We start from the raw sequence: 24188 nt of genomic DNA, 5'->3' as shown, positions 1-24188 counted from the left end.
TTTAAAGTGTAACTGTGAGTACTCATGGATCTATACTTAATGTCTTTATGTTTTGGGGATGTAGGGTATAAGAATCTGTCTTCGACCGTTTGTTTTGGTAGATATATTTCTGTTTGTATCTATCTGATTAGTTAAGCCTTTTTTAACAGATTTTTATAGTTTGTTTTTATGTTGTACTGTCACACCACTGACCCAGGTTATGGATGGTTTAAAAGCACTCGGTAGTTTCGTTGCTGTCAATGGTTCATTTCTGTCAAATTTGTTTTTCTTTAAAGGTTTTGTTATGAATTAGGTCATTTGTTTTCTCAATTGAATTGTATCATATTTTTAATGTCAGGCTCTTTTATAGCCAACTGTAAGGTATGAGTTTTTCTCATTGTTTAGTTCCCCTAAATTGTGTACATCCACTTTATTTTAATTGCTTTCATTTATTTTCAATTGAAATTTGACCGATAGTTGTCTTTATTGAAATCATACCACACATCCTTATTTTTATAGAATAACTGTAATAGTTGAACTTCTAAGATCAGTTAGCAACTAAGGCTCCATTCAGAGAGGACACATTTACAATAAAGTTTCATGTTGTATTTGATGTCAAATTTAACTTTTTCTGTACATCATTCAGAAATTCGATGGAATTCAGATGGCAGAGGATTGTTTTAGTTGGAAAGAATAAAAACGATTGATTGAGTTGTCAAGAATGTCGTAGAATGCCAACAATATAGTGACGACATTTAAATTAACTGTTAACAAAATTTAGAATTTTTGGAAAACTAAGGCTTTTCTACCTCAGGCATAGATGACCTTAGCTGTATTTGGCATAACTTTTAGGAATTTTGGTCCATAATGCTCTTCAACTTCGTACTTTATTTGGCCTTTTTAACTGTTTTGGATTCGAGCGTCACTGATGATTTTTTTGTAGACGAAACACGTGTCTGGCGTATATACAAAATTAAGTCCTAGTATCTATAATGAGTTTATTGTATAACGTTTTTTATAACAAAATTTAGAAGAGCTGATAATCTATATACTGTATGCAGATAATATATGGTGTTGACTATCTATTGTATTTGCATTATCCTGGTCCTCATTTAGAAAGTGATAATGTAATAAATGTGTTATCAAATATGTACATTTGCAACAAGACTTGTTTTGGTATAAACTGTAATACTAGAAAAATATTTGAAAAAAACCAAGATTGTTATTTAATAAAATTTACAATTAATAAATATAATAAGATCTATATGTATTTGAAAGTAATTGTGAAAAACAGAAGGAAATTATATACATATTCAATTCAATAAAAATGATAAAGATAGTATGAACAATTGTTTTAAAAATATAATAAAGATAACATTATTAGTCAGAGGCCCATATATATAGCTATAGAACAATCAATTTATGCATCATGAAAATTCAACATTTTATTTTTATAAATTAATTTATGTCCTTTTCTACTTTTTTGAATGATTCATGTTTATACATATACTCAGAATTCATTTCAGTAAGCTGTTTTCAATTGTCCTGTACTTGAAATTGCAGGTTGGGTTTGGTTGCTCCTGTAACACAAATGCATCATAACTAGAATTCATTCATTCATTTATTTATATTTATAAGTCACAAAATCAGTATAAAACAACTTATATTCATGGCCATTGTACTATCCTTATCAACAACCAAAAAACATAACAGCATATCTTTGACTCTCCTATAGGCACATTTAAACTATGATGGTGCCATGTAGTTTTACCCTTGTTTTCCTATAAGTTAACTTTTTTCGTGTCAATAATTTTCATATCAGGATCAATAACCTTGCTGATGTCTTCATAGCCAGTTGGATGCTGTTAGTGTATAATAAGTTTAATTTGACTTGCTTAACAATTGGCAGGATTGTGGAACATTCGTTTTATTATACAGATGTAAATATGTGATAATATTTGATACTTGCCTCTTGGAATATTTCTTTGTTACTATGACAATCAGTAATATAATAGTTAAAGTTGCAAAACCACCACATAATCCAGCAATCAAGGGAGTGTTACTATCTGAGTTAATTACCACAACTGGCACTACAAAAGACAGCATATTGTAACAAAATGCTATATATTTCAAAATATTTAAAGTTTAGTATTAAAAAATATTTTATTGAAGCAAAACATATATCTATGTATACATATATATTTGCACATATATTTGTATACACATGGCACTGATTGATGCAAAGGAGGGTAAAATATATATCATACTATTGATTGAAATTTGATTACAATATTTTATAACTAAATTGAAGTGTACAGTAAACAGCCAGGTTAAACTAATTAAAACTATATTGAATTTTATCATGATAGTAGGGATTATGCTGGTACAGCAAAGAAATTACTCTTCATAACATGAACTGTCAAAAATTAATTCGTTTAAACAAGTCAGAAACGGTTACACACGATGTCCTTTTCCTCTGTCCTCCATTTAACATTAATCAATTTTATTATAGCTGCTATGTTAACTTTGCATTCAGTTTTACATTTTAAATCCAAAATTATTACATTTATCATATATAAATGCTTATAAATTACCTAAGACAACTGGACACGTATCCTACAAGAAAAAACGTATTGGTGTTACAATACGTTTATAAATTTGAGAAGACATTCTTGATATCTCAGCTATCTTGGTTTCCAAACTTAAATATATCACCAAAAACATAAAAAAGAATAATAAAAAACCCAACACTGAATACATTTTCATTTTTTTTTCTATTAAAAAAATTACACATCTGCCTAAGCCCTTTTGGACAACTTTACCACACTTTCTCCATATATATATAATTTATTCCTTATCATTTATTATGAGACCGGATTGACTTGGGGCCGGATCGGTTTGTAACCGGAACTAAAGGATACCGTTAAACAGTGCTATTTTTATCTTTTTCCATGTTCATAGTTCCGTTATATTGACGAAATTGGGTGCACAACCCAATTATTAATATACAGAATTGTTCAACGTCATGATACGTGGGGCCCAGTAGCCAAAAACGTGTAAACATAAATAACAGACATACAAGCACAACTGATTTAGAAAATTGGTACCAACACACAAATAAACGAAAAAGACGCCATCAATTATTAGTAGTTGATATTACATACAATATAGTATACGTAATTTTTTTTTTAACTTTCATGAAAAAGCACAATTTCAGTAAAATATAAATACATGTGTACTTGCCAATTAACTTAGTGAGGAAAAGAACGAGACGTTTGACTCATTTTTGTTTTCCCAGACACAAATAGTTTTGTTAAACTTTTAAGGAATTGTATACTACGGAATAAAAATTAAAAGAAGAAAAGAAAAATGATCTCTGTCATAAAGTTTAACAATATTGGAAATATTAATTATATATTCATTATATAGAGTTGTTTCTAGAACACGAATTGCTTACCAGTTCTATACATTCCATACTTGTGAAATTACAGTACAAGCATTGCGAATTATAAATCAGGATGGTTAGTTCTTGGGTAAAATTCATTCCATCATTGGAAACGCTAAGACGATAACCCAAAGCAGAACTTTCGTCTGTTATGGATCGTTTTCGTCGTGATGCTGGGGCTGGACAGTGCATATAAAATGGACCAAAATATTTTCCTGGCATTTCCTCAGTTCGACCGCCGTCAACAGTTTCATTCAAGATAATCTTGAAATAGCAAATGAACTATGTGAAAATACTATGTTAATTACACAACTTCGTTTCGATACGTATTTTTCAGGATTTTCCAAATGATAAAATGAAATTTGTTCTAAGTTTCTACAGAAAAGACACATTACATTTACGAAACATAAACCTGTATTTATTCTTAAGAAACGAATTACATGTTTTAAGATTTTATTAGAGAGTAAAAAGTGAAGGAACATTAACATTATAGATATATTAGAATCGAGCATCAAGGAAGAGACATTCATTATCGAAATGCGCATCTGATGAAGTACAATTTGTTCAGTTGATGTCATTATTTGAACAATGCGAAAATTTAGAAAAAGAAGGAAAACTAAATATAATCCCAACAGTGAATACAAAAAAAAAGAAGGTAAATAACATTTTGGAAATAATACCTTATAGGTAAGTTGTTTTTAAAAACCACCTTTAGTTTGGCTTAAACAGTACTTGTTTGAAATCGATCACATAACTCATAAATAGTACACTAGTTGATCATCACGATCATTAGATTACATAAAAACATTTATTCTATCAAGAATTAAACATACCTTGAAAGGTCTAAAACGACAAACAAGATTTCCTTTGAAAAAATTAAGTCCAGGTACAATATATGAATGACAACTCCGTAAACTTGTATCACAAACTCCTTTGAAGGAGTCTGGTGCCAACACAGGTGATTGGGATTTTTCTAAAGAACAATCGGATCCGAAAAATCCCTCGGTGCAATTACATTGTCCTGTAATAAAAAATGCCAGTTTATTGTTAATGTGGTAATTTCTCCGTGTGCTAATACGTATATATATGACAAATAAACTGATTCGGCAGTACCATATTTCATATGGAAAGATACAGTGTATGTGGCAATACAAATACTATTAGATTTTGATAACATCTTATGCATTCCTTAATGATAAAATATTTAGTCAAAATTTTCATAACGTTCGTAGATTATCATTCATAATTTAGTAAAACTCGGCCTCTCAGTCTAAATTTCAATATATATAACAATTTTGACGTCATTGTCACGCATCATTATTTACATGACGAAATTATATTCAGATATATGATAGATCATAATAGTTTTCAGGACCAGCAATGAATTTTGATTACAAATCTTAAGAAATCAATTCAGATAATCTAATACATTCAGGTTTCGTATGACAAATATTCGATATGCATTGTATAGAATAATCGATCTTATGAACTTTTTCGTTTATTTCATTTGACCATTAAACCAATCCCATATGAAGCGTATTTTTCTTTTTACTGATGTTGTCCATCTGTCTGTAATTTAATTTCATATCACGACTTGTGCTGTATCTAGTCTATATTGCATAATAGACACCTCATCCGAAAGGTTGACTGGGGTATAGTATTTTATTCAATTTAGCAGTAGCAACTTTGCTAGATACTAAATGCATCCCTTTGGCAGTGTGTAGTGTATGAATACACAGCAACGACTCAGCGAGAAGATTCTTGTCTGAGGTGAATGTCATGCCAGTGGTCTGTAAACCTCCAAACATTCCTACCTTTTGACCGCTTTACATGTAATATTTCTCATATTGAATTTGCTTAAGCTATTTGCCTGAAGAATTTAATGCACATGATGAACAATTAGTCTTACTATTTATTTATGACAATAAAACACACCATTATCACATAATCCATTTCCTGAACAATTTTTCGGGCACGTAGAGGAAGCGATTACATCAAAAATGGTCTCAGTACCACCAGTCCCCGTGGCATTTGCTTGTGTTAAGTTTTCCATTTTCACTGCTTCACCAAGACATGCAGATGCATAATTTTCAGTACTAATATCTACCCAATTAGTATCACCTGTCATCTACAAAATAAAGGGGAAAAGGATTTACACATGTGTTGGTATTATAAAACATATCTACCTTTTATTATCAATTGTCGGTAAGTGATAATTTATTTCTGTTAAGATGAACATTGTTCAGCCATTCAAGGAGATTTAAAAGACTGATATAACCCATGTTCATTCGTATGCTCAATGTCAGAACCTAGTCAATGATTTTGATTAAGATGTGTTTTTTTTTAATCTGATTGTTTTTTGTGTTGACGAATTTCATGTTTAAGGCATAACTGTTGTTGTCTATGTAAAACTATTCACGCCGTTATGTTAGAAAATATTGCATAGAGCTTGAAATACTTTATAGATAACCGTCAATTCTTGACATAAAAATTTATTCGTTTGTTTTAGGTCGTACTGTTACATTTTTATTTACCTTTTCAAGACACTAAATCCATTGATTAAATAAATACTAAGTTTAAGATACGATACTTATTAACATATTTTTCGTCTCGACTTCAGATAGACATATTAGAAGTATCACATGTAGTTGAAATGTAATTTATAAACATTTTTTATTGGTATTATTATATTGCTTTTGATTATTTTACTTTGTGCGTATTTTTAAATTGATTAGAACATTGACGAAAACAATGAGAGACACAGATCTCAAATGCTAGTTTTCTTTAGTTTGGTTTTATGAAAAGGACAAGAAATAATAACCTGAATATCCAAGACACAATTATCGATAAAGATGTCTGATGGTATAGATGGAACATTTTCTTTACATACTGCGAAGGACGTTGTTGCACCAAAAGCATTGTTGCAGTGTTGTAATGCCTTTTCCGCGGTCCATCCATTTTTCCAACTCATATCAGGCTAAATATACACATATAGACAATATAATGTATGTTATGATCTAAAAGAACCTCGGATGTAACAAAAGTTAAGTACAAAAATAATCATGACGATGGAACAATCATCATGAGCTCTTTTCGTTATTGACAAAGCAGCCTTTTTAATCTTTTAACTTTTTGTATAACATATTAAAATAAATATTCAAATGCGAAATACTCATGATAAAAAGACCCCAAAAAACCTAGAGGACCGTCCATTTGAGGACAATTACTAAACATCACTCAAATGAAATGTCCATGAAAAAGGAACACTTACAAAACCAATTGTGATAATAAAAGCATCGATTCAATCATAAACTATACAAACAATTGATGGATTTAAGACTTCAGAATGAAACAAAATATATAAAGATAATGACATGTGATATGATTGTCGATGAAGAGACAACTTTTCACCAGAGGTTCAATTTATTATCAAACATTTGTAAAACAAATATATAACAGAAAACAAAGCAACGACTTGCCCTGACTTGTGTCAGGCACACACATAATGTGACATTGTTTTTTATTTAACATTCAGATGCAGTCCGGATTGCACATTTTATATCTTAATTTTTTTTATCAGTGCACCATGGAATTTCTCGAAACTACTCTATTATATGATAAAAAAAAATATCCCATGGGGAAGACATTATTGGGAAGTTGAAATCATCTCACATAGTATTTTATGAGATGATTTCAACTTCCCAATTGTGAAATTTCTAATTTTATGTATCAACCTTCCAGCAGAGCCTGCACACGGAGAATATGGACACATTCATTTTACGTTGCTTCTTTTTGTATGAAGCATTCCTTTGGTTGTTTTCTTTTAATTGTTCAGCATATATACAACAAAACTTTCAATTCGTTACGGGTTTACATATTGCGAAAGAATGTATTGTGACCAAAACACATTTACATTTGTATTTTTGGAAAGCTTAGAAATATTTAGAGGACATGAGCAAATGAAAAGATTTTAAATTAAACTAAAGATAGATTATTTGATAAATTGGAGAAGCGCATTTTTCTAGAACGCACCGTAAAGTTAATTATTAAGTATGGACTAATGAGTGATATACGACAGTATCCCAAATCATAGATTTATTAGCATAAAAATTGAGGTAATGTTCTTCATTGACCAAAAAAGACATTAACACGAAGACAAACCGGGACATTTAGAAATGTTTATCAGCTATCTTATAAAGTTTTCTCTTGTATCGTATCGAACTGTATGTTTAAATGAAGATAAATAGTTTTAATGATTTTTTTCCACATTGCATTTATCTGGAAGGTTAGGTATGCTGTTGAGGAATTAAAAAAATGTGATCAAATGCTTTTCAATTATAATCACTTTATGCATGTATGCAAATGACTTACAGCGGCAATGTAGGGATCATCTAAAGGGATTTGAATGTGCTCCGGCTCTTCATCATCAATAAATTCCAGGCTCCTTTTACGTCGTTGATGTGTTGCAAGTTTGCAATGTCCCAAATAGACCGATGATTGCGTTTGTTCTCGACATGGTTGCATTGCACTTGTCAGATTGCAGGAAAATTCAGGGTTTCCATAAGGAAATGTGTGAGCCAATTTCTTGCATTTACAATATTCACGTATATTAACTTCAATTTCAAGTGGAGGAAGTTCCTCCGAATTGAATAAACTGAACGAATCATTTGTTATCCTGTATAAATACACAAACAATACTACCATTAGTACACGAAACGTATTAGTTATATAAAATTAAACAGTATCAATTTAAATGTATAAAACAAAATTGAAATATACATGAACCATTATGACAAAGACAGTGTTTATATGTATCTTACCTCCATGATTCAGCAAATGTGTCAGCATTCGAGTCAATATTATCATCTTGAAGTGTAAAATCATCGGTTACTTTTCCATTGTATATGCCACAAATGCCCTTCGTTAAACCAAAATCTAAACTTGAGCCTTTCAGATGAAAACGATTTATTCCATAGAAGGAAGAAACTTGTCCCATTGAAATATCCAATATTGTGCCCGAAGGAACCGTCACCTAAAAAATGTACCCGAATTTTCCTTAAATGTTTATGCTGGTTAAAATCGAAATGGTAACTTAGGTTAATTCATTTTATTGGTATCTTAAATTTGGTTATATCAACAATTTTCCATGATAAATACAATGAGAAGGATTACAGGATTAATGATATATATATTTATATAATAAAAACTATAAAACAAATTCCCATACGTTTCGGCCATTACGGCCTTCTTCATTGGAATAAATTACAACATTGAAACAACAATTACATCACTTGGATACATTACGTTATAATAACTTTTATGACGTTCATTTGCCGCGTTTTTCGCTTTTTCAATATAAATATATTTATCATCGTTCATACATTGTGTTGAGTCCTTCAGGTTCTAGAGTTTTTAATTTTTTTTATCCAAAAGGCTTCTTTAGTATATTTATATATATATACTTTTTAAAGAAGTTGTTCATTCTGTGTCAATTAAATTCGTTTTATCATTTTTTTTCCCTCGTATACGAATGGATTTTTTTTTAACAAGTATTCACTTTTTCCCGCAACAGTCTAAATAATGTGTTTTGGAAGAAGGTTAACAAAACCTTTCTCGTTTGAGGAGCAATCGGATACTCGAACATACAAAACAAATTAATTATGGACTTTCTGTTTTGAATTTTCCTTGGTGTTCAGTAATTTTGTTATTTTACTTTTTATCATTAGTGCTATTATGAAAATAGAAAAAAAACACCTTCAAATTACTAAAAGAAAATGAATAATGTCAAAGCAATGTCAAATAAAAGTCTGAAATAAAAAATAACCTGAATCTTTAGTTTTCTCAAATTCTGATACTAGACCAGCGATTGTGACGCATAATTATTTCAAGTATTCCAACAAAAAAGTTATTTTCAGTATTCCAATAAACCATTTCTTTCCAGTTGTCCTATAAAAAGTAAAATCACAAAAATACTGAACTCAGAGGAAAATCTAATCGGAAAGTCCATAATTACATGGCGAAATAAAATGACAAAACACATCAAAAACGAATGGACAAGAACTGTCATATTCCTGACTTGGTACAAACATTTTTAAATGTAGATTATGGTGGATTAAACCTGGTAAGCGCTAAACATCTCACTTTGATGACATTCTCATCAAATTCCGTTATATTATCAATGATGCGTGAACTAAACAGACATATTATTATAAATAAGATAGTCAAAATATGGGTACAGCTGTCATCATCGTGTAACAATTTTTACAGTGCACAAAAAACATAGTATCTACAAACACATTCATTGATTCGCGTGTCTGACGTCAGAAAATTGAATACGTCACATATATTTGTCGTTCAAGGTATATACAAACAATTTAAGAGTTTCACATGGGCAATGATAGCATACAGGGTTAAAAAATAAAAAGTATGTTATAATTAATTTAAGAACAAGACCGAGATTTAAAATAGTCCAAAAGTAATATAGAATTTATAAGAATCCACAAATAGTTTGTTCTACTACGCGATTGAATAATTTTGAAGTTTGTGGTTCAAGGTATTTTCTAATTTATAATATATCATAATGACACATTATAGAACAATGTCATACTGACCGGAATCTTTTAAAGGACAGAGTAACGTTTTAAGATCCAAAGAAACACTAAAAGTCGAATATACAAAACACACCAGCAAAAAATGAAAGATAAAATATTTGTTTCGAGTATGTCGATAAAAAAAACAAACAAAGACACAAACCGTGGAATTTAATTTTAGTTTTGAATATATATGACACTTTAGAAGGCATTGTATTTGAATATTACCATGAATGCATGAAATAGTATTTGGTTACAAAATCCTGATCACAATTTTGCCTGTGCGATACAATTATGTGTAACTCAAAAGTATTTATTGATTTGTAAAGAAAATTATAAAAAAATTACTTTTTAATACATATATTCATATTAAATATTGTTGTAACTGAACTTTTATAATTCAAACATGTACGAATTGTACATTAACAAAACGACATCTGTTTACTAAAACTAATCATTAATACTCGCAATGTTATGGATATCTAGTTAAAAGACTATTACAAGTAATGAAAAAAGCATGTATTTAATATTAAATTATTAATCAGCACACAACCATCATCCAATGGATTTAGTATAGAGACGTCAGTATCAGTCAGTAATTGACATGACAAACTATATTATCAAAAGTAAGTATTTTAATATTTAGTATTACTTTAATCAAATGATTACAAAACAAATAATTATACAAAAAATAACAATATTCAAAGACTTAGTATCAGTATTGAAAATATATACGTTTAGATTAAGTTTATTCCAAGGATTGATAAGTTACCCGCATTGTATCTAAATTTCAGAGCTCGAATAACAACATTACCGCAAACTTGAGGATGTTCTATTCCGTTTGAAATAAGTTGTCTACAGTAAAACTTGTAAACTTGCAAAATAGTATGAAATAAACTATCATTTTCCTGACTTGCTACTGACATTTCCCAAAGAACAAAACGGTTTTATAGCTTATATGTATGCAGTCGCTTCAAGTATCATTATATTGACAAAAATGTGTAAGACAATAAACAGATATTATTGGTGAAAATGTCAAAATTGGGGTTCAGCAGCCAACATTGTAATATAATATCAAGCACTATAAAAACAAATAACCATTTTAATAAGGATCGAAACACACAATGACATATAGAAAAGGTCCAAATTAAGCAAATATGAAAGACGAGATGTCAAAATTTACCATAGCACAATAACTCAATGGCAAGTTGTATCGGTTCCGACCCACGTCATAAGTATATAAACTCATCATAGATACCAGGACTAAATTAAGTATACGCCAGACGCGCGTTTCGTCTACAAAAGACTCATCAGTGACGCTCGAATCCCCAAAAAAAAATAAAAAGGCTAAATAAAGTATGAAGTTGAAGAGCATTGAGGACCGAAATTCCTAAAGGTTTTGCCAAATACAGCTAATGTAATCTATTCCTGAGGTAGAAGAGCATTAGTATTTCAAAAAATTATAAAATTTTTAAACAGTCAATTTATAAATATCACAATATCAATGACAATTCATGTCAGAACAAAACGTGCTGACTACTGGGCTTGTGATACCCTCGGAGGAATAAATCTCCACCAGCAGTGGCATCGACCCAGTGGTTGTAAATAAACTCATCATAGATACCAGGACTAAATTTAGTATACGCCAGATGCGCTTTTCGTCTACAAAAGACCCATCAGTGACGCTCGAATCCAAAAAATTTAAAAAGGGCAAATAAAGTACGAAGATGAAGAGCATTGAGGACCAAAACTCTTTAAAATTTTGCCAAATACAGCTAAGGTAATCTATGTCTGAGGTAGAAAAGCTTTAGTATTTCAAAAAATTCTAAAATTTGTAAACAGTCTATTATTATCAAAGAAAAAATGATTTGCTTTCCTTGAATGGTCACCGAATCATATGTATTGCTTTCCTACTGGAAAACCGATGCACCAAAATTTTAAACTTACTTCGTATCCATTTGACTTTTCTTTTACTAAGATATCAGTCTCGTCGCATATGAACTGTTTAACATATCGGTTGTTGTCGCAGAAATTTGCAAGAAACAGACTATCACCACTCCTAACAGCAGCTCCACAATTACAAAGGGCTCCCCAGGAGTAACATCTCTGATAAAAACTGTGTATCTGGAAAAATTCATTTAGCACATAAAATGCAATAAAACATGTTCTACAGAAAAAATAACTTATCCTTTTATACTAGTCTCTTTGGAAGAGTTTAATAGGCCACATTTACACACCAATAGTATTGATATAACCTTGTTATGTTTTATATTCAAAGAAATATCCTTCAAGTATGCTGAAATAAAATTTCATATTTAAAAAAAATCATTATTACTTACTAAAGTATGTTTAAAGTTTATGAATTCATTGTAACTCAAATGTGAATACAGACTTATCATTTTCAAATACTAGAACCAAAGGAAAAATAACGCTAGGATACAAAGAAAAAAAGAGAAAAAAGCAAATTAAATACATAACAAACGACCAATCATACAAAGTTTTTGCATTTAGTCAGGTAATGTGATTATCTGTTCTTCGGTTTTGCCTAATTTGAATTTGTTTTTTAGTGAAATACGTTATGTGAATTCCATTTTGTTGAACTGTTGATTTGGGGTTTCGAATCTTTAATGTGAATCGCAATTCTTTAAGTGAACAAATAGTGCTGACATAAAAAAAATATAATCATTCAAAAAGAAAAACTTATGTTTGATGATCAGGAGTTTTTAGTATGTCTTACCCTAATAGGCAACTGTGTATGCTGATACATCACATATTCGCCACCTTTTCTTTGTAATTCGTACCTTCTATAATTATGAAATACATAAAAATTTGTTATAACTTCACAAATTATCGCTTTTAAACAAAGTTAATTTCCCTACAATTACTTCTACTTCTCAAACATGTTTGAATTTTCGTGCTGAGTAATATGATAAAGAACCAGTAAATGCTATCCCGATTTCCAAAAGAATCTTTCTATATATATATATACATATATCGCGGCCACAAGTTTAAAAAGTTTTTCTGTTTTGTAATAAATTTATTTTAAGATCCATTTTGTTACATCTTGTGATCAATTTTATTTGGCAATCGCCAATGGCAGTCAGCAGGGTTCAAGAACATCAGTTGTTCGACCTGTTAGTCAAATGCGTTTTGTTGAAATATACTTTTTCACTTTTTTGGTCTTTTGGAAAATGTTGTTTGTGCTGTTTTTAGACCCTTCTACAACGAAGTTTGTTTAACATACACACGTATAAAAATTGCGGTTTTTATCCAACGCAATCATAGGTTTGAACGTAGTTTTCAATTTAGACTCGTTTATACATATATATATCCGATGGATACATCTGTTGTAGGGTTGTCACTGACTCAGACGTACTTATGAATATAATTATTTTCTGTGACTGTATCTTACATTAATTTGTGGGATCCTTTACTATAGATAATTTAGCTGATCTGTAACAATAACATCTTCATGCCTTATGTATCATGTACTGTAGTACGCCGCTAGATTAAAACTGACGTGAAAAAAGGTAACACATGCCCACCGTAGGCTCTTTTTTGGAGAGCCCAGGTGGTCGTGTGGTCTAGCGGGACGGCTGCAGTGCAGGCGATTTGGTGTCACGAAATCACAGTAGCATGGGTTCGAATCCCGGCGAGGGAAGAACCAAAAATTTGCGAAAGCAAATTTACAGAATTAACATTGTTGGGTTGATGTTTAGACGAGTTGTATATATATATATATATAATGTATATATATAAACAAAGAGTGAATTATTGCGAAATACAACAAATATGGCAGAGATATTATAATTTCCTCAATGTTAGCTTTATCATCCCTTCGTAAATTTTACGGACGCCATCACGAGTTGGTTGACCGTTATGGAATAACCGTTTCACAAATGATATCGGATATGTTCCTAACGTCGTAACTACAATCCCCTTCCCTTTCATGAATTTGACCTACCGAATTAGACTATTTACCGGATTTGTAATCACATAAGCAACACGACGGGTGCCGCATGTGGAGCAGGATCTGCTTACCCTTCCGGAGCACCTGAGATCACCCCTAGTTTTTGGTGGGGTTCGTGTTGTTTATTCTTTAGTTTTCTATGTTGTGTCATGTGTACTATTGTTTTTCTGTTTGTTTTTTTCATTTTTAGCCATGGCGTTGTCAGTTTGTTTTAGATTTACGAGTTTGACTGTCCCTTTGGTGTCTTTCGTCCCTCTTTTAGCCCTTTCACTTATTTTTTTATATATATTTTCTTATTACACCTGTGGTCAAATGTTGCTTACAGTAGTCAAAGATTTTATATTTTCTATATTAGCTGGTAACTTACTTCCCATCAAATGTTACCATATGCGGATCGTTGTTTGACTGACAGGTACTGCCTATAGTCACCTCATCTTTATCTACTACTAGAAACTAAAATAATATGCATGCATTGTAAATATCACATTTGTGTGTCTAATAAAACAGTGTTATCAATAGCAAATTAGGAGCTACCCACAAAAAAAATATTACTAATTATTACATTTTACTTAAATTAAGTATTCTTTTTTTATTACTTATTACTAGGTATTACTTACAAATTACTCACTATTACAAGCAATTATTTACAAATTACTCACTATTACAAGCAATTATTTACAAATTACTCACTATTACAAGCAATTACTTATATGTTCCTAGATATGAAAATAGTAACTTCTTTTTGGACCTTTTTGGGTTATAGATCTTCATCTTTTATATAAGCTTTGGATTTCAAATATTTTGGCCACGAGCATCACTGTAGAAACATGTGTTGTCGAAATGCGCATCTGGTGCAAGAAAATAGGTACCGTTAATTTTATTTCTTGAAACTAGTAATTATTTTACTGAAATTGTGTGTCTATCAAAAAATTACTCAAATTAAAACAAATACTTATAACAATCTTACTCACTAGAGTAAATGAAATACTTAGACCTTATTCAAGTAATGACTTACTGTTTTTAAATAGAAAGATAAAACTCAGATTACGTCATATTTTCAAGAACTACACATTTAAAAAAAATTTAAACTGAAATGTAGTATTAAAGTTGTTGTAATTACTTCTGATAACATGGATAAAACAAACTTTTTATTACTAAGTAGGTTCAAGTACTACATAATTTTATTAGCTTGCATAAGGCTTATTATGTATAATTATATATATATTTGTTACAAAGGTTGAATCGTTATTTACCATTAAAGGGTCTTATTCTTTTTTTTTTACAATAGCTATATATTACCCATTATTGACTACTGTTGTACAGTATGGGGTCTTACCACACACATTAATTTGGAGAGGATACATAAGCTCCAAAATCGTGCTGCAAGATTAGTTTTTATCTGTTTCTATTGATTTTCCATCAAGAGAGATGTTTAAAAAAAATTGCAAGGATGACTATATTTACGAGGATACACTATTTTCAAGCTGTGTTAATGTTTAAATCTATAAATGGTCTATCTCCTGATTATCTATCTATTAAATTTACTGCTTGTGCTGATATTTATAATTATTGTCTGAGGTCGACAACATCAGGACTTCTTCATGTACCACGACCTAATTCTGATTTTTTAAAAGAACATTTAAATAGGAATAATTTACCAAATAGTACTAGTATTAAAGAAATATATAATTTAGATACATTTAAGACCAACTGTTCAAACTATTTTCTAACTGAACAGAATAAAGATGCACGAACCTAATGTATTTTTTGTTCTTCTACTGAATGCATATGTACTTATTCAATATTTAAGCTGCTATATTTAACTGTATTATGTATTTTATTTTGTATGTATTTTTTCCGTTTTCTATTTGTATAAATAGTTTTTGAAGGCCTCATTGGAAAATATCATGTAATTGTTAAATGTGCTGCCTTCGTTAAATACAGAATTTTATTATTATTATTATTATTACAAATGCTTCCTATGAAATTTGATTCCATAATTTAACAAACTCAACACATATATGTAGGTTTCAGTCTGAAAATTGCATCAGTTTTGATAACATTTTTTTTTAAACAGGCTATTAATTGGAAATATTTTTAATTATGGAATTTGTATAATTTCCGATGCTTAAGTTTTTTTGTTTTAAATTCCATGTTTATTCTGTATTGTAATATTCAGTGTGGCGCACAATACCTTATATTACTAAGAAGATAACACATTTTCAATATGCCACGCACAATAATATCTTTGCAAAATAAATTGTATGGAAACTGTTATGTTATGCTTAAAAAATTATAATGCAGAATAAACATGGAATTTCAAGCACAAGAAACCATGCAAATTACATAATCAAAATAATTCCAAATTTAACAAATAGCCTGTTTTAAGATGATACTTTGAAAAGCTTAAACAATTTGATTGGAATTACTTAGTGTCAGAATCACCAGTTATTACTTGAATTATTTTCATAACTAAATATGTTCAAATTATCATTATTCATTTTTTATATATTTTTTTATAATGTAAACTAAGATCACTTAGTTTTACTAAAATTAATTATTAACTATTTATAATAAATGTAAAAAATTGTATTATATGTCCTGTATTTTTGATAAGTAGTTTTTGATTTGATACTGAAAAAATATTCAGCCAATTTGAATTAAAGTTTCATTTGACTTTGGTAAGCTTTTTTTTGAAAATTGGCTGGAAATCATTCAGATTTGAATTTGAACAAAAGTAAACAGACTTTGTTGAAATACTTGGACGATTGACATGTATGAAAGGAAAGGAGAACCTTACAAAAAGGACACTTTGTGGGTATTCATGTTTCTTGCTACTCTTTGTGTACTTATTCAATTAAATGAAAATGTAACAAAAAGAGTTGCTGGGGAGGTAGTCCACGTTAACTTACAACAAACAAGAAAAAGAAATACTTACTTCAATCAAAAGAATAACTTACTTTTATCAAAAGAATTACTTACATTTATTAAAAGAAGTACTTACTATAGTTGAAAGAAATACTTAATGTTTATTAAATGAATTACTTACTTTAATAAAAAGAAATACTTACTCTAATCAAAAGAATAACTGACTTTTATCAAAAGAATTACTTACTTCTGTTAAAAGAATGACTCACTTTTAATACTTTTAATATCCTAATACTTAAAATAGGAACGAAAGATACCAAAGGGACAGTCAAACTCATAACTCATTAATGTGTATTAAATGAATAACTTACTAATAATAAAAAGAATTACTTAGTATATAGGAAGGAAATTACTTGAGTACTCATTAAAATAAATTACTTGTAATGAGTACTCATTAAAACAAATTACTTAAGATACATAGAAAAAATACTTGAATTGAATTACTAGGTAATTACTAACAATTACTTGGCATTACTAGCAATTACTCTTTTTTTGACAAACATTGTAACTTGTTTTTTGACTCAATTCGATTAATATAAATACTTGTTTTTTAAAGTAAATTCAAGTAGTTTATTTTTTCGAGTGCAGATATAAAATATTTCTCCATTAAGGGCAAACGGAATGCCACTAATTTGAAAGAAAGATTTTAACAATGCCAACAACTCTGCAAATACATGCCTTTATCTTGAGAAATGACATTCAAAGACAATAATTATCTTGTGTCTTCACGTATCAATTGTATTTGTACCTGGCTAAGAAACAAGCAATCTTTAGCATGTTTAGTATGCAATTACTCTTGTTTAAGATTTTGCTTTTATCCTGCAATTATTTTGTGCATTGTTCTTTCTTTGAAGTATAGAAAACATTAAACTAATTGCATAAAGGTTCGGAACAAACCAATGTCAAATATGACAATTTTACTTTGAGTCTTCCAAGCAATTCAAGTTAGGGTTGTTATATATTTTTTTGCTAAGAGGTCTAATAAGTGGAAACAAACGGATAGTCCTGGAATCACAAATAAGACTTTTCATATTTGTTAAGCCTGTATTTTAACTGTAGGTTTGTGTTACTGTATATGATCATAGGTTAACATCAAATACATAAAAAATTCGAATAATTTCTCGCTTTGATAGTATCTTTAAAATACAATGTGTTGCCTGAAATTGACAATCTAAGTGCCTAAAATGCAAATATTTCTTCTCATATGTGAAAATATTGCAACTTCAATTGCATTCAGTTATAATACATGCCTTTTTATAACTAATTTTGAAAACAATGTGAATATTTGAAAGATAAGTATGTATTACTTTTGATTTTGTTGAACCAGAATACAATCATTTTTTCATTTTAATCGAAATTATTGACCGCCGTTGGATTTTTTCACTTTTTATAGTTAAGGATTATTTTTTTTTTTTTTTTTTTATTTTTTTATGGTAAAAGGATATCAGAAAAATATAATATCATGTTGTTTGCATTGTTCAAAATTATTCAATTATGCATATTTTTTCTTGTACATTTTGTTTTTTCAAAGGCTTCGATTGTGATAGTTTTTTTGTTTATAAGTATTTGAGGATGATAAGGATACAAAACTTTAAAATATTGAAAATACTAGACTAAAAATTTCAATAGCTAATCCTTATTTAGTTTTTCAGAGTATTTTCGGAAAATGATAACTACAATCAAAATCAAAGACACCAATTTTGAACTCGCCGAATTTGAAATTTAAATTTATAAAACTTTGATAAATAATTGATAAATAATGTTGATCAGTTGTACTTGAACGTTCGTATTTCACAAGTCGCCATTTTGATTAGATAAACCGAAACTAAGATTCCGTAATTTGTATCAGTTGATCACGTGACATAGTATAGTTCAATCCGTAAGAAAGGTCGATCGGTTCTATCCGTCCGATCAGTCCGTCCGGTCAATTACTTTTACTATATAAGTCGGACGTATTTCTGAAGTCAGGTAGACGCGAACTGGACTGATCCGTGACTGATCGATGACCGCTGATTGATCGCTGAAACAGTAACGCCTAAGGTTGCAAGTACTGTACGTATCAAGTTATTGATTATATTCTAAAGATCCTGTTTGAATAAGATCAAGAAAGTAATACCTTTATTTCTGGTAGCATAATACCCTTCCAAATATGTAGCACTGGTTGTAAAGTTGACCCCGATGCATTATGGTACAATTGAAGAATTGTGAAACGTTCTTTGATGTTAACCGTACCATCAGAGGCCCCAGTTACATTCACGTATCGTGGTTTTTGCCATTCCGTGTGGTGAAAGAATATACCACATTTGTCCGCTTTAAAAACTACCGCCTGATCAGCCAATTTGCAGTGTTTACCAGGATTAACTTGATATGTAGGAACACCAAGAAGTAAATTCAGAAGGCATGTAGAGTTTTTTACTGCATCAATACTGAAAAAAATCATGCGTACACCTTAAAAATAAATGGTAACTCCTTTTTATTTGGTGTAAAAGATACTTTTGTTAAACTTTTGAAATGTTTTACAAGAGAAAAATAAATCATTTTTCAATTTGAAATTCAAAAATCTTGTCTTACTCGTATTTACAATGTGTCATTTGCTATATAACCAGATTATCTTTTTGGTTTTGGTACTATGCAACCTTTGCTTTCTAACGTTTGCAGTTAATTCCTCCTGGAAAGGTAAATTTAGAAAAAAACGTCTCGGATGCACGTATTTGTGTATTTTTACTACCTTAAATTGGACTTGTCGATCCGCTGCCAATGAGACTAAGGTAGTTAATTTAAACAATTTCGAATAACCTTTAAATAAAGGCAACAGTAGTATACCGCTGTTCAAAACTCATAAATCCATGGACAAAAAACAAAATCGGGGCAACAAACCAAAACCGAGGGAAACGCATTAAATATAAGAGGAGAACAACGACACAACACCGAAACGCAACAGCACACAGAAACGGACCAAGCAACAGACAATACACCACGAGAATAACAAATATAACATCAAAACCAAATACATAAATATGGGATAGACAAGTACCGTGCCACGTCTTATCTCAAAATTAAGAGAAAACAGAAACGACTCAACGATAAATACGATATTCATGTGTTTCAATATTGCAATTCATTCCAATGAAGAAGGCCGTAATGGCTGAAAATATAACACAAATTCCCATACGTTTCGGCCAATAGCCATTACGGCCTTCTTCTTTGGAATAAATTACATCATTGAAACAACAATAACATCACTTGGATACATCACGTTATAATAATTTCTATGACGGTCATTTGCCGCGTTTTTCGATTTTTTAATATAAAAATCTTTATTATCGTTCCTACATTGTGTTGAGTCCTTCAGGTTCTAAAGTTTTTATTTTTTTCATCCAAAAGGCTTCTTTAGTTTTTCTGTAAGTTTCTGTCCGTAATACTCTTTCTGTGACGGTAACTTTTAAATTTGTAATTGAATGGTTGTTCTAAATGAAATGGTTGGCTATTGTTTATTAAAATTATCTATTGACTCTTCTGATTTGTCCCTTGATTTTGAATTTGTCACAAGTTCTTTTGCTAAATTAGGTTTGATAATTGGATTGCATGAACATCTTAAAGCATAAAAAGCATAATTTACTATTTTATAAACAAACTAATGGATGTGGACCATGTGGTAAACATTGTGCATTATGATCACATATAAATGAAACCAAGGTATTTTGTGACAACACCGGCAAATAATATACAATTCAGGAACAAATACATCGTAATACCGTACACGTGGTATATGCAATTATTTGTACAAAATGTGAAAAAGTTATATATGTAGGACAAACGGGTGATACACTAGATCATCGAATGCTATTGAACTTTTAAAAAATAAGAAAAAAGAAAACAAAAGATCCGGTAGCCAACCATTTCATTCACAGTGTATGAACGATAATAAAAATATTTATATAAAAAAAGCGAATAACGCGGCAAATGAACGTCATAGAATTTCTTATAACGTAATGTATCCAAGTGATGTAATTTTTTTTTCAATAATGATGTAATTTATTCCAACGAAGAAGGCTGTAATGGCCGAAACGTATGGGAATTTGTGTTATAGTTTTTCTGGTACAATCCTTGACTATAGATAATTGAGCTGATCTGTAACAATAACATCTCCATGCCTTATATATCATGTACTGTAGTACGACGCTAGATGAAAACTGACGAGGAAAGGTAACACACGGCAACCAAAAGCTTTATTATAGTAGAGTCCAGGTGGTCGGGTGGTCTAGCGGGACGGCTTCAGTGCAGGCGATTTGGTGTCACGATATCACTGTAGCATGGGTTCGAATCCCGGCGAGGGAAGAACAAAAAAAAATTGCGAAAGCAAATTTACAGATCTAACATTTTCGGGTTAATGTTTAGACGAGTTGCATATTTATATATAACGCATATAAACAGCAGCCCATATTTATATATTATATACTACTACTGCCATCTTTTTATTAAATCATAACACTAATAGTAAAACGGCTCAAATAAAATAAAAACTAAAACTTTTTTGATTATTTTTAACATATAATTATGTGATCGCTTCTAAAATCTTTTGATCTGTAAAATCTCAAGTAATGTTAAGGTTAAGGTAGGAAGTAGTTCATAAAACCGTTTTTCGCTGATGAGAATTTATAATCCTGAAAGTATTTTCTTTAGATTTATAGATCGGTAATACAAAGCCTTTTTACTTAGTATGATCTGTAGAATAGGAACATCCTATCGGAATGGTCAGAGTAATTGGTACAAGTACATAACCTCCTTCGTTGATATGCAGGTTGTTTTGACCAACCTAAGAAAACAAATATAGTTATATGATTATTCAAAAACGAAAATAAAAATTTGTTTGGGTCTTTAATGACGAAAAAATATTTACGTTTGTTTAAGGTTCAAAAGTAAAGCATTTATCGCGATAACAGTTGTGGTATGTGCTGTTGTCTTAGGAACTATAAACAATAAATACAACATGTACATTCGAAGTGTCTGAAAGTTTCGACGACTAGGATTGAAGTCTGAAAAATCGGACAGTCACAGGAAATTTGACATACGATGGAGTTGAGTTCTGATTTTATTCTATCAGATCTCTTTTGACTGTTGTTTCTAAGAATACAGCAAACGTTTATACCTAATATCAATGCAAAGTTGAACAAAGTACTGAAATAACAAAATATACAAATAGATATAGGAAGATGTGGTGGTTTGAGCGCCAATGAGACAACTCTCAATCCAAATAACAATTTATAAAAGTAAACCATTATAGGCCAATGTACGGCCTTCAACACGAAGCATTGGATCACACCAAACAAGCTATAAAGGTCCCCAAAAATTACTAGTGACGCAACGTCAGATATTGCTATCATTTAGTGTAACAGAAAAATTACGTTAAATTAGAAAGGCGCACTATCTTATTCTTCGTGCTTTCCTTTTTTGGTAAATGCAAAGTATAACACACAAGTATAAATGCAGTGAGAATCCAAGCCAATATAATTTTATAACTAAAAAATGATATTCAATTTTACTACTAGGAATTATGTGTTTTGGGAGGAATATTGCTGCATTATATATTCAACCCGATTATGATTTTATTCAGGCAGTGACAAACAATAGCTTATAGTTATGATACTGAAGTTTTCTTACTTTTTGATCGTCTTATAGATGTGTATTTTTGTAATGTGTGCATCATTTCGTTTTGTTGAAAGCAGGACATTTATATTTGGTGGAGGAAGGAACACGCGAATGCAGTTCATGTCATCCTTAGTATATTACGCTTGTGGCGACGTCAAATTATGATAACGGACAAACTTGCAAGACATTTTCATTAATCCGTATTTTTTTTTATAGATAACCCTGTAATCTTAATGCTATTTGGTGAACCAACTTCAACTGTAAAAGTACTTTTTATTGGTATAGTTATCAAACCTGAAAAATAATCTTCTCGAAATCAAATCTCTGTTTTTTTGGCCGAATTAATTTTGCGAAGGCATGAAAGTTTAACTCGGACATTTCCGCAAGACATTGCAAATTTATTGTTTTGTATTGAATATGTAGCTCTATTTAATTTTCAATTCGAACTTTGGGAGCTTTCACTTAGTACAAAACGATCGTGCTTACAATTTAATGAATTATCTGTCAAAATTTTATTTTTAAACTGAAATGTTTCAAGTTTCAAAATTAAATTTCCGATGGGACATTTCCGTACAACATTTTATTTTGAAAATATTTATGCAAATTTTGAATGGAGACAGCCATGCTAACCAATACTGAAAAATATCACGTCATAGAATGTTCATGCAAAATTTCGAAGAGTTGCGTGAACATTTCGCGAATTGTTCGAGTTTTATGTTTCGAGTTTAATTTGTTACATGGGACAACGCTAAGTAAACGTTTTTTCGGATAATCTGTGTCTTCCTAAGCCTATGAATATTATATTTTTATTCTTTCTCTATCATAATGTGAACATTTAAGAACCAATCTTTATTTTCATGTATAATTTGAAATATTTATTTCAGCATTTCTAAAAAGTTATTCCTGTCAAATATTAACTTAACGCTATTTTTGTGGTAGAAGCAATATCTAACGTTGCGTCCAGTGTAAACCCATTCAAACGAGAAAACCACCGGTCTAGTCTGTATAAAAATCGAGAAACGAGAAACACGTATAAATTACATTAACAAACGACAACTACTGTACACCAGATTCATGACTGGTGCAAACATTTGCAGCGGGATTAAACATTTAAATGGTACCAAACCTTCTCCCTATTTCTGAAACAATAGTATAACATAACCTGAATTTATTGTAGCTGCTACAAAAAAGAAGAACGCATGACGGAGAACAAACAGTTTGTATTTCTTAAAACACCAAAAATAATGTAAAGATAATACAGTAGCTACCTGTGACATACTTTTATAAACGGTTGACATAGAAAAGTAATGACTTTAATTAGAAAAGGTAATTAGTCATCCAGTTTGACAAGTTTGAAATATTCCAATATTTAAAAACAAGTATTGTCTAGTTTAACGCCATGAATGAAACTTATACTTTGAGATATGATAGTAAGAACATAAAAGAAAAGAAAAGGGGAACAGAAAATAAAGTCACGATAAAAAGAAAAAATGTAAACGGGCTACGTAGTAAACATATAGTTAATTCAGAGAAAAGGATTTTTTTTTGTTATTTTCAAAACGATGAAATAGTTTATTTAAATTTTCTTTGTGCTATCACCTGTGATCGAACTAATTGTAATTTTTGA

The 24188-nt window shown here is 30.2% G+C and overlaps 1 protein-coding gene across 1 annotated transcript; it reads right to left on the bottom strand.

Annotated features, from left to right (window-relative positions):
* Positions 1-1446: 1446 nt before the first annotated feature.
* On the bottom strand, positions 1447-4449 carry LOC134696618 (uncharacterized). Its single transcript, XM_063558486.1, has 5 exons — positions 4258-4449; positions 3437-3688; positions 2574-2595; positions 1949-2069; positions 1447-1559 (listed from the first exon to the last, which is right to left on the bottom strand). Exons 2-5 carry the CDS (start codon positions 3644-3646, stop codon positions 1502-1504), a joined length of 411 nt encoding a protein of 136 aa, XP_063414556.1. The 5' UTR covers positions 3647-3688; positions 4258-4449; the 3' UTR covers positions 1447-1501.
* Between the last annotated feature and the right edge of the window lie 19739 nt (positions 4450-24188).

The sequence above is a fragment of the Mytilus trossulus genome, chromosome 14 (assembly GCF_036588685.1).
Source record: "Mytilus trossulus isolate FHL-02 chromosome 14, PNRI_Mtr1.1.1.hap1, whole genome shotgun sequence".
Lineage (NCBI taxonomy): Eukaryota > Metazoa > Mollusca > Bivalvia > Mytilida > Mytilidae > Mytilus > Mytilus trossulus.
Note: the sequence above shows the minus strand (reverse complement) of the source record. Positions and strands in the feature narration are given on the sequence as shown.